General features: G+C 40.6%; 1 protein-coding gene across 9 annotated transcripts in view; it reads right to left on the reverse strand.

The window, feature by feature from the left end:
* Positions 1-12,750, reverse strand: part of nrf1 (nuclear respiratory factor 1) — a 77,421-nt gene that overhangs the window by 36,254 nt on the left and 28,417 nt on the right. For 6 of the 9 annotated variants that reach the window (XM_043714019.1, XM_043714016.1, XM_043714018.1 and 3 more), the window contains 3 exons: positions 11,003-11,188; positions 6,439-6,540; positions 1,461-1,618 (listed from right to left, as the gene is read on the reverse strand). In XM_043714019.1, the coding sequence (XP_043569954.1) occupies positions 1,461-1,618; positions 6,439-6,540; positions 11,003-11,188 (446 nt within the window). The remainder of the gene's footprint in view (positions 1-1,460; positions 1,619-6,438; positions 6,541-11,002; positions 11,189-12,750) is intronic. The other 3 variants (XM_043714015.1, XM_043714014.1, XM_043714017.1) reach the window with 3 other exon arrangements.

Below are 12,750 nucleotides of genomic sequence, written 5' to 3' on the forward strand. Positions count from 1 at the left end.
CTGCCTAAAGAAGAACAGGGGGCCCACGCAGTCATTTGGGCTCTGCTGATGCCTCAGCTAAAAATGTAATCGTACCGACCTGTAAATAGGAATGATTACTCTGTTTTCGGTATGCAAACAAAAGGAATGTTTACATATGTATGGCAAGTCCAACTGTACAGACCATTAAAGTATTTTATGAATAAAGTATATGTTTGAAATAAAAAAAAGCACGTAAAAGATCAAATTATACGCTGAAGAACAACAGAGTTTTCCCTCAAGTATTGGCCAACATTTATCTTTATCTAGAATCACTAAATCTGAATTTTCTGCTCATTATCACTTTGCTGCTCATATGACTTTGCTGTAAATATACTGGCTGTCTCACTTTCCAAATTACAACAGAGATAACATTGCAAAAGTACTTTGTAACTATAAAATATTTTAGGATGTCTTGAGGGCACAATACAAATGCCAGTTCTTCCTTTAATCATACCTCTTTTTGTTCATGGATGCTGTACTTAAGTCAGAAGTCACACAATGGCAGGTTATAGTGTAAAAGGCTTTTTTTGAAATCACACAAGCTTTCGGAGCACTGCTCCTTTGTCAGGTGCTGAAGGAGGGGTGCACTCCAAAAAGTTGTGATTTCAAATAAACCTGTTGGCCTATAGCCTGGTGTTGTGTGACTTCTAACTTTGTCCACCCCACGCCAACACTGCCACCTCCACATCATGCTATACTTAAGTCAGCAAAGACCACAGACACTGTCCAATGAGAAGTGAGAGGTTGCCGGTAAAGGATCAACAGCCCTGGGTAATTTTCCTTCTCCAGCTCAGGGTCAAAAACTAACTTCAGAGAGTCCCTCTCTGTCATTGCGCTTGCTGATACAAATCAGCTGGTACAAATCTGTTTGCAAGCTTGACTCACCCCTAAGCACTACCCCTATCTTTTTTCCCTTCATTAGGCATCATTCTCTTCCTTCTAACATGAGATTACTTACTTCAGCTCCGGTGTCAGATTGGCTAATTGGGTCTTGGTCAAAACCATTTGCTAGAATTTGAGCTGGCTATAAGAGTATGAAGGGGAATGCTTGCCTGCCTTTCAATTTCTAATCCCACACTCCATTTCTCTTTATAACATATTGCCCATCTACTTCAACATCTAACTAAGATCAGCAGAAACAAGCTGCATTGTCTGCACAGAATTGGATATCCTAGCACTGTGTAAGAACAAAGGGAGATAATGATCAATATCCAACTAGGTGAAAAACTAAAATCCCATGATCTCTGAAACATGAATGAAGTATACTAATAGAAGTATCATTTTCAGTTGCAAGTTCCAAAAGTTGGATTTAAAAAAAAAGTCTGAAAATATTATTTCACAGTCCAGCTGTTGGCCCAGAACATTTTTCTTTGTTTTTGTGCAAATCAAGGATGAACCTTATGAAACATCTTTTCAGAGCACGGTTAGCTGACACTCACCTGTTCAGTGCCATGGTAACGGTGGCCCCTTGCTGCATCTCCTGGGATGCAGCTACTGCAGCCTCCGCCAGAGAGGCCACAGCCTGGGTGGCTTCAGAGGCCTGGGTTGTCTGGATTGCCATTTCCCCCCCTTGCAACGTGGCCCAGTTCTGCTCAACCTGTGCAAAGAAAATGCAGGCATTAGTAAAAAGGAAGCAAACAAAATATGAAGAACTGAAGGCAAGTGTGTGCAGTGCACAAGTAGTTGGGAGGTGGATAGTACAGAGCAATATGCATATATTGCTACAGTTTTTTTTAAAAAATAAAACTTCTATTAATAAGGACTGAAGAAAAATTAATATCTCCTGCTCCATTAAAGTATATCTAATTTGGATAATTGACCCAAATCACTGCCAAATCAATGGAGAAGAAAGAGGTTGAGTATGATTTCTGCACTCAGTCAAATCCACATTAGTTTCAGACTGACCAAGCCTCAGCTTAAATAGTAGAGCAGCTCAGGGACCTTCCCGTGGCTTGACACTTCAACACACAATCCTGCTCCCATGCCCACATGTCTGTCCTTGGCCTGCTGCAATGTTCCAGTGAAGCTCAACACAAACTGGAGGAACAGCATCTCATCTTCCGACTAGGCATGTTACAGCCTGCCGGTCTCCACATTGAATTCAACAACTTCAGATAATTTTAAGATATCTTTTTAATTTTTTTTTAAAACTGTTCTGTACCTCTTAAATCTTGATTGTCTCTCTTTCTCTCGCTTCCCACTCTCTCATCACCTTTTTCCTCTCCTCTTCCCCCCTTTTGCTACCCTTCTCCTGTTTTCCATTTTGCTTCTGCTTCACGTATCTCTCCCCCCCCCATCCCCCACATATTTTGTCACATAGCACTGGCCTCAGCCTTGGTCATTCACAGCTCTTAATCTCCCTATAATCTCTCTATGCACTGTCATTATCACCTCTTTATTGCTACCTTTGCTTCTGGAGCCATGACTCACCTTCTCTCAGCCTTGTATAAATACCTCCATATTTCTCCCCTTTTTTTTAGCTTTGACAAAGGGTAAATTAGATTTGAAACATCAGCTCTTTTCTCTGCTTACAGATGCTGCCAGACCTGCCCCTGAGATTTTCCAGCATTTTCTCTTTCAGCTCGGGGACACATTGATATTGTGCTCAAGTGATTTTGGAGGAAATCAAATACAGAAGGTAAATTTGAAGATTAGAACCATTTAAACAAAAATAAAATCTACACTTTTCTTTAAACAATTAGATTAGATTACTTACAGTGTGGAAACAGGCCCTTCGGCCCAACAAGTCCACACCGACCAGCCGAAGTGTAACCCTTACATTTACTCCTTCACCTAACACTACGGACAATTTAGCATGGCCAATTTACCTAACCTGCACATTTTTTTTGGATTGTGGGAGGAAACCGGAGCATTCGGAGGAAACCCACGCAGACACGGGGAGAATGTGCAAACTCCACGCAGAGAGTCACCTGAGGCGGGAATTGAACCCAGGTCTCTGGTGCTATGAGGCAGCAGTGCTAACCACTGTGCCATCGTGCCGCCCTTAATTCTATTGCCAATCTCCATTTAGTTTCCAAAGGGTTTTAGTTTCCGAAGATAATCCTGCGTTCCCCAGTGATTTGACGAGTTAAGTTAACCATAGTAGGACCATACAGATCAGTGAGGATCCACATTCATCCAATGTCTGTGCCAAATCTTTCCAGCTATGATGCTACAACTGGCTTGAGGAGGAGGGGAGGCAGGAGTTCCACGCTGAAACACTGTCAAACAAATCCTGCCAACTAAAGACAAATAAGTGCCAATAATGGTGACATTCACGCTCACTTGCCAAGTGCCTGGGTTTACTCATGAATGTTTACCATTTGATAGAATCCTACAGCTGAATACTGATTAAAGGAATATTAACTGTTAGTTTCCTGGTATGTAAGGAGACTGTAATACAGTAATCTTAGTCTATTGTTTTAAAAATTGCAGTCCAACATGAAGAACTAGAAACTTAGTTTAAATACCTTGAATCTTTACAGATTTTGCAAGGCTTTGATCAACTAACCGGGTCTTGCACAGCTAATTTCTCAAGGCATAATCTATCATACACATAAATTTCATCCTATAAAGCATTTAAACAACAAATTACATTGATATACCACCTTTAACAGTGTAAAAGTCTGAAGGCACATCACAGGAGTAAATAACCTACAGAATTAGATTCTGAGTCACATAAAGATACCAGAATCAAGATAGTAGCCAACAGGTAGGTTTTAAAGAATGCCTTAAAAAAAAGCAAGCGAGAGAGAGATTGGGACATGAAATTCTAGATCTTGGAACCTCAGCAGATGATGGCACAGCTGTCAATGGGGGAGAGCAAAGTCATGAATGTAAAAGAAGCCAAAATTCAACAAGAGCATGTAGTTCAGAAAAGGTTATAGAGATAGGAATGGATAAGACTATGCAGAGATGTGAAAACTAGGATAAGAATTTTAAAATACTACCAGATCAAGAATCAATCGGCAATCATAGGTCATGATCCATCATCATCTGATGACATGATGTGAAATAAAAACAGAAAATGCTTTCCAGAGATGCGGCAAGACCTCCTGAGGTTCTCCAGTACTTTCTGTTTGTATTTCAGAATTTCAGCATCTGCACTATTTTATTTTTAGTTAAAACATGATTCAAGTTGGACTATGGGAGTAGAAAGAAAATCCACTTTGTGTGGCTCTACAAAACTGTTCTAACCTATTTCTCACGGTGCTGTTCTACTGTACATATTTTCCACATTCAGCAAGTAAATCATATGAAGGCCTTGGCAATAGATAAGATGTTACACAGTATGTCTGATCTGTGCAGAATGTGAGCAACTATACATTTTCGAACATGAATTCTCCTCTTATACGTAATTTACCATTAGCTCCCCTCCTGGATAGAGTTGTAATTTTCATAGACTGTCAAAGTCACCTTCTCTCCCTGGCATCTTGTTTGTCTCCTTTTCTCTGAATTATCTAAGCTTTAAACATGCTACTGACAGCCTCCTATATTGTAGTCAAGAATTATGATATTGCTTTGCAGAACTCGTTAATTTCATCAGTCATCTTTTGTGTGCTTTAATCTCCAGGTTTCATCCAACCTTAAACCTGGTATCATCATCTAAGTATCACTTGCCTGCTTCCTAACTTTTCAATCTCCATACAAACTAACGGGCATAGTTCTACATCTACAAGAGTTTGTGTCAAGGGCTAAACATACCACAGGATTCACTAAATTTGACCTCCACTGCTCCAGTAAGATTTGTGGAGGCTGGTGGGGTAATGGTTGTAAAAAGAATGTCTTCCTACATTTCCATTAAGATGAGAAGTAAAAGAAGTGTCCAAGGCTCTTCCTTATATCACAGTATGAGAAGAAACTCTCAAAATTCAACCGTTTTCCAATTGGTGAAATTTTACTGCTCTCAATGTAATATGCCAATGGTTCAGAAATGCCACAGCAACAACATGATTATCAAATTCACAAAGTGACATGCAGCCCACCAAATTAGATTTTAGATTAGATTACTTACAGTGTGGAAACAGGCCCTTCGGCCCAACAAGTCCACACCGACCCGCCAAAGCGCAACCCTGGGAGGAAACCGGAGCACCCGGAGGAAACCCACGCAGACACAGGGAGAATGTGCAAACTCCACACAGTCAGTCGCCTGAGGTGGGAAATGAACCTGGGTCTCTGGCGCTGTGAGGCATCAGTGCTAACCACTGTGCCACCGTGCCGCTCACAAATATGCAGAGTGACTCTCAAAATTGCCCAATAAAAGGACCAAGTGATGCATAGTGTAAGCACCACGTGATCTGTTCTATGGACAGCTCAAGCCATACACCAAGGGAGTAAAGCGCAACAGCACACAAGGACAACCATATGATCTGCCTTTTCAAACATTGCAAATGAAAGAACTTATGATTAACCCACTACCAAATATCACAAAACTATTGCGATTAACATTCTAAGGTAAATTAAATTTTTAATACAGGCAGATCAAGAAAATGTGTTATGTTGGTGCATTTTAATTTGTTGCCAATTAGTTTATAAACTAGGTCACTTTGATATTTTCCTAAAAGCACACATTTTAATTGATTGTTTCCTCGGTGTCTCTAATGCTGTGAGACAGGGAGTTGTGGAGAGGTAAAATGATTTAGCTGTCCTTAGACATAAATCATGGAATACAAATGCGCAGATACAAAAAGTAAGTAAAAGGCAAATGGATTGCTGAACTTTATCTCAAGAGCATTGGCACACAAAGTTGATGAAGTGAAAATCCAATTGCACAGAGACTTATCTAAACTGGAGAACAAAATGCAGATTGGGCACCCAACTCTGAAAAGATACATCTGCATGGTGTGGGTACAGTTAGTCAACATTGACACCACAGCTTAAATCATACAGGATTACATTATGGAGCCAAGTTAAATAAACTTTGGTTATCTTCCCTGGAGTTTAGAAGGCTAAGGCAGGGTCTAATTAAGACATTTATAATGATTAAAAAAATTGGTAGAGTGGGTACTGTAAAACTGTTTTCTCTGTTAGAGCATCAAGAAAAGAGGAAGCATTTTAACATTGAGATAGGCCTAGCAGAAGAGAAATCAGGAAGCACGTTGCCCCACGCAGAAGGCTGTGAAATCTATTGTTTCTTGTTGGATGAAGGGATTAATGGACATAGATCAAAGGTTAATAGAATCAAAGTATAAAGCAGAACAGGTTCACAAGACTGAATAGATTTGCTTCCTATGCCACGCCTTCCCATAACCCGCCCCATCTTCTTGCTTCATAACCTCTTCTTTCAACCAGGTGGAAAGGATCATCCAGACCATTGCTACCTGATGTTGTGATTGGATGCCAGTGCTGAGTCATGCTCAGTGGGAGTTAGGATAGAGTCCCCACCTCCATGAATGTACGTGTGACTGCTGCCCTCACCTCTCCGTCCTGAACAGTGGAGTAATTCACCTGAGCAACAGTTACCGTTCCTGGGAGTTCAGACGCATCTGCCAGAGTCGCAACTGTTGCACCCGTGCCAACCTGCAAACAAGGGCAGACATGAAAGAACAGCGCTTTAATCTGCAGCAGGGCATCTTCATTACTCACTCAGCTCTGTCCCAAAATTATCCTTTGTTTAAAATCAAAATAATCAGGGTCATAGCTCCGCCTGATGGTTTACTGATTAAATAGATAGTGTGCTCTGATGAGTAGTGGTTTAGACCAGAAAGGTTCAAGTTCCCATCTTTGGTCTGAACTGGGTGGGGATGTGAGAGATTTTTTTACTTAATTGGTGTCTCTGCTTGGAAATAGGATAAGGTTCATGATAAATAGCCTACGATCTCTCCCCACTGGAAATGAATGTGAGGGGATGCCAGCCAAGTACAGGGTCAGGGTCAAGCATGATGTCTTCTATAATGGAAAGAATAATAGAAATAAAGATTTTCAATCATTATTTATTGTAAAAAACTTGAGATTTTCTAAGGAAAGTATGATATGAAGTGCAGTCAATGTTATAATATAGAAAAGATGACAGCTAATTTAAAAGCCACTAAAAGCAATGAGACAAATGGCCAGGCCATCTCTCCTAGATGCCCGTTGAAGGATAACTATTGGCCAAGATGAGGATTCTTATTCACATCATGCTGCGAAGAATTTTCCATTGCTTGCAAAGACACATAGGGCTGCAGTTTAACTTGATATGAGAGATATGGTATCTCCAACAATGTAGCATCTCGTTAAGCTCTCCACTCCAATGTCAGCCTGAATTACAGGCTGAAGTCTCAGGAGAAGTACAGAAAAATCCTTGGACACTGCAGAAGCACTGGAGGATTAGGACACTACCAATTCGACACTGCTATTCAAAGAGGGAGGGAGGCAAAAAGTGGGTAACTGTAAACAGATTCACCGAACATCTATTGTTGGAATCAATTATTAAAGAAGTAATAGCAGTGCATTTGGAAAATCATAATCTAATCAAGTAGCCAACACGGCTTCTGAAAGGGAAATGGTGTCTGACTACTGAATCAGAATGCATAGAGGGAATCCAGTAGATGTGTGGTATTCAAGAAGGATAAATTACAAGGTAAGAGCCCATGGTGTTGGAAGTAATATATTGGCATAGATAGAGAATTGCCTAATGGGCAGCAAGTTGGGGATATGGGGGCTCATTTTCAGGCTTGCAACCTGTACCCAGTGGGTTTCCGCAGGTGTCAGTGCTGAGACTGCAACTGTTTACTATATACAGTGTATATATACAAATGACTTGGCGAAAGTAAGCAAAAGTACTGTATCCAAATTTGCAGATGACACAAAATTAGCTGGAAAGGCAAGTTACAAGAGATACCAAACAGTTTACGGAGAGCTATTGAGAGATTAAGTAAGTGGGCAAAAAGTTAGCAAGCAGTGTATAATGTGGGAAAATGTGCAGTGGTCCATTTGGCAGAAGAGAACAAAGCACAGAACATTATTTTAATTGATAAAAACTGCAGAAAACTGTAACACAAAAAGACTTGGGGGTACTTGTACACAAGACACTAAGCTAGCACACAGGTATAGCAGGTAATCAGGGAGGCTAATGGAATGATAATGCTTATTTCAAGGAGGTTGAAGTATAAGAATAGGGAAGTCTTATTGCAAATGTACAAGGTGCTGGTGAGTCCACATCTGGAGAGCAATTTTGGTTCCCTTATTTAAGAAGATAGAGTTGTACAGCACAGAAACAGACCCTTGCCAACCAGATATCCTAAATTAAACTAGTCCCATTTGCCAGCATTTGGCCCATATCCATCTAATTCCTATTTATGTACCCATCCAGATGGCCTTTAAATGTTCGAATTGTACCAACCTCCACCACTTCCTCTGGCACCTTATTCCATATATACACCACATTCTGCATGAAGAAGTTGCCCCTTAGGTCCCTTTTATATCTTACCCCTCTCACTTTAAACTTATGCCCCTAGATTTGGACGTTCCACACTGGGAAAAAATCCCTTGGCTATTCATCCTATCCATGCCCCTCATGATTTTATAAGCCTCTATAAAAGTCACCCCTTAGCCTTCGATGCTGCCAAGAAAATAGCTCCAGCCTACGCAGCCTCTCCTTGTAGCTCAAATCCCCCAACCACGCAACACCCTTTCAAGTTTAACATCTTTCCTACAGCAGGGAGACCAGAATTGCACACAGTATTCCAAAAGTGGCCTAACTAATGTCCTGCGCAGCCGCAGCATGATGTCCCAACTCCTATACTCAATGCACTGACCAAGAATAGCAAGTGTACCATTCTCCTTCTTCACCATGCTGTCTACCTGTGACTCCACCTTCAAGGAACTATGAACCTGCACTCCAAGGTCTCTATTTCATTGGAGGCATTTCAGAGAAGGTTCAGTTGGATAACCCCCAATATGAAGAGACTGTTTTATGACCAAAGACCAGCAGATTAGGATTCTACTCACTGCAGTTCAAAAGAATGAGAGGTGATGCCATTGAAACGTACAAGATTCTTAAGGGGCTTGACAATGTAAATGTTTAAAGGATGTTTCCCCTTATGGGAGAGTCTAGAACCAGAGGGCATTTTCTCAGGATAAACAGGCATCAATTGAAGACTTGGGTCAAGAGGAATTTCTTCCCTCAGAGAGTTGAGTTTTTGGAACTCCTCGCCACAGAGAACTGTGAGGCAGAGCCCTTGCGTATTGAGGCGGAGATAGATTCTTGATCAATTGGGAAATCAAGGGTCATGGGGAAAAGACTAGAAATTGGACTTGAGGAATGTGAAATCAGCTATGACTCTACTGAATGGCAGATCAGGCTTGGGAGCCATTTGGCCTACTCCTGCTCCTATTTCTTATGGCCATATGGAGTGGGGTTTGAACATACAACTTTTGACTCAGGTAGTACCACTGAGCCATGACTAACATATTTAGGTCAAATGTGGTATGTTGACCTTCAGGAAATAACTCACACATGAGGAAATGGCTGCATGAGTAAGGTTTGCAAAACTGCATCCTAAACTTCACTGCCTGCAAGTGAACTGTACAAAAAAAAAGAAAGGCAAGGCAATGTTTAGATAGTATACTTTTCCTGGAAGTGTCAGACATGCACCTGAAGCTAGTTCAAACTGAATCATAGAGGATGATTCAGAGTATACCAACTGCTGATCCAAACCCTAGTTGATCTCGCTTCCTCCCCCACAACAGCTAATCTATCATTTCTTATTTTGCAACACAGCCCTGAAATATTAGTCAACTATCATTTACTAAAAATATAAATGAGTTCTTCAAGACAACAACTGGCATTGATATAGCACCCTTAAAGTAAAACATCCCAAGGCGCTTCACATTAGCATTTTTAAAATTCATTTATTGCCATCTCTGCCCAAGAGAAGGTGATGGTGCGCTGCCTTCTTGAAATGCTGGAGTCTGTGAGATGCAGACAGTCAGTGCTGTTAGGGAGAGGTCAGGATTTTGAGCTAGTGACAGTGAAGCTAATGACCATATAGCTCCACATCAGGTTGGTGTGGATCTTGAAAGGGAACTTGCAAATATCAGATGTATACTGACTGAGTCAAAAGAGAAGCAACTAGGCCAGAAGACTGAAAGGTCTGTTAAATGGGTGGATTTTAAAGAGTTTTGTTAAAGAGAGAAATACATCCATTTATAAAGTGATTTCCACATTCACCAGAAATTTCAAAACACTTTGCAGCCAATGAAATATGTTTGAAATGTAGATAACTGTTGTAAGGTTGGCAATGCAGCAGTCAATTTGTGCATGGAAAGTTCTGACAAACAGCAATGAGATTACAACGAGATAATCCATTTTGGTGATGTAGATTGAGGGATATACATTAGTGAGGACACCAGCAAAAACTCCTCACTTGATTTTTCAAATAGTGCCATGGGATTTTTTACATTCACTATGTGACCTGAATTTAATGCTTCATCTGAAAGACAGCACCCCCAACACCATTCCGTCAGTACTTCACTGTTCTGTCAGCCTTGACTATTGTAGCAGAGTTGTGGAGTGATACATAAATCCAGCACTTTGTGACTCAGAGAGATGAAAGTGTTAGCAACATAGCCATGGCTGAGAAGAAAGGAAGAGGGAGAGCTGGGGTGAGGGTGAGACAGAGACACAGAGAGAGAAAGAGAGAGAGAGAGAGAGAGATGGAGTGGTTTTAAGAGAAGGGATTTCAGTTTGTAAGGGTTAGATCACTGAAGGCATGTTAGGATGAAGGATCTGGCAATAAGATGTTGAAAATGGAAAGTAGAGTTAGAGAGGTATAGAGTTTTTCTAAGATTGAAGGGAGAGGGGAGTTTACAGAGATATGGAGAGATGAGACTTGGAGTGATTTGAACAAATTGCACAGGAGCCAGCACAGGAGATGATCACAACATAGCAAGATAAGGATTTAAGAGTGATGTGTGGAATGATCATGGACAGGGTATCAAGCAAATTAAGGAAAGAAATGAGAAAGATGTGTTTGGAAGCAAAAATCTCTGAAATCACCTGTATGAGGGAGACTGTGCCATCGGGATTACTGATTGTCTGAACCACTGTCTGAGAAGGGACAAGATGGGCGATGTGAGTCTGTGGCTGTGACTGCTGATCTTCAAAAGCATACAGTAGGTCCTCTCTGCCATGCTGCTTGTAACAGTTCTTAACAATTGTCCTCAGTGCCTGTGTCCAGGAAACCTACAGGAGGAAAATACACCTTTCAAATATTGTCATGTAAAATAACATCTCAAATTTGCTACACTTGTCCTTCCCCATCCAAAACACATTAACACTTTACAGCAGGCGTCATTAGGCAGCAACCTGAAGCAGACTAATCCACACAGAATATATAGTATGACATATTTGGCCCAACTATACCAGTGTTTATGACCCACACAAGCTTCCTCTCATTATTCTTCATCTAACTCTATCAGCGTGACTGTGTACTCCTGTCTCCCTCATACTTACCAAGCTGTCTCTTAAATGCATCAATAGAACTGCATTAACTACACCTTGTGGTGATACGTTCTTTATCTTAACACATAATTAGCAAATGAACTTCGATATCGACAAAGTTGAAGCAATGCATTAGATAGAAAGAATGAAGAGGCTTTACTCTTTCAAAAGTAAGTGTCTAAATGGAGTTGATGATTAAAAGCATTTTGGAGTACAAATACACAATTACTGAAGACAATGGCATAGGTTAAGATGGCCATGAGAAACAGAAACAATTAAGGGGAAACTTAAGTGTCTGGAGTGATCACAATGTGGAACTCACTACCACATATTGCAAGTACTTTCATGAGAAATTGGATATGTTTATGACAGGGTTACATGAAGAGGGGTGGAAGAGAGGCTTGTGTGGACCATAGACTCTGGAATGAATTTGATGTGCCAGGTGTCTATATCAGGCTGTAAATAATTTGGGCGATCTCACTCAGAAAAGTTTTTTTCTCTTGAATTTATTGGTGGCTATCTAACAGTGAAAAAGTCTCTCATCAGTAACTTGGAGGTACAAAAGTCCAACTCTTGCCTCTGACCAGCTGGTCCATTTAGGTTTCTGGTTAAATGGCAACCAGAAGGAATTTCTGGTGGGGTGTTCAGTGATGGTAATGGAGTTGAACAGCAAAGGGCAAAATTTAGACTCTTCCTTGTCAGAGACAGAGATTGCATGACACTCATGTGTTATGAATGTTTCTTATTTAACAATTCGAGCTTGAATGTAGCCCAAGTTTTTTTGCCTTCGGGTTTATTATTATCATTATCTAACAATGGATGAATACAAGTAGTGAAATCCTTCCCCCATTTATATTATCAGCCCGGGAGGAAGAGAAAATGTTATTCTGGAGCTTCTTCTTTCACAGACAACGTGAAGTCTATGTAATCTACTTAATAGAATTCCTACAATAAAGGTATGCAAACAATTCTGCTCTGCTCCCCCTATAAACATTCAAAATTCTGGAATATTTAAATATTTTGCAGTTTTGAAGCAGAACTGCAATAGATTTAGGAGCCATGTATAAAATACTTTCACCAAGCTGTCACTATTCCTTGCTACCAAATGCTCAATCCTGAAATGCAACATGTGGGCTACAATGATTCACAATGATGCAAAAACTATATCATAAACAGTTACTGCAGAATTATAAACTTCGGCTGTTCATTATCACCTGACAATCTGCCACAGTCTGTTTCAGGTCAAACGTTCCTACTGGCAAACATAATCAGGTCCCTTCAGTGCTTCTATAGAGAGCTACTTA

This window comes from Chiloscyllium plagiosum, chromosome 23, assembly GCF_004010195.1.
Source record: "Chiloscyllium plagiosum isolate BGI_BamShark_2017 chromosome 23, ASM401019v2, whole genome shotgun sequence".
Lineage (NCBI taxonomy): Eukaryota > Metazoa > Chordata > Chondrichthyes > Orectolobiformes > Hemiscylliidae > Chiloscyllium > Chiloscyllium plagiosum.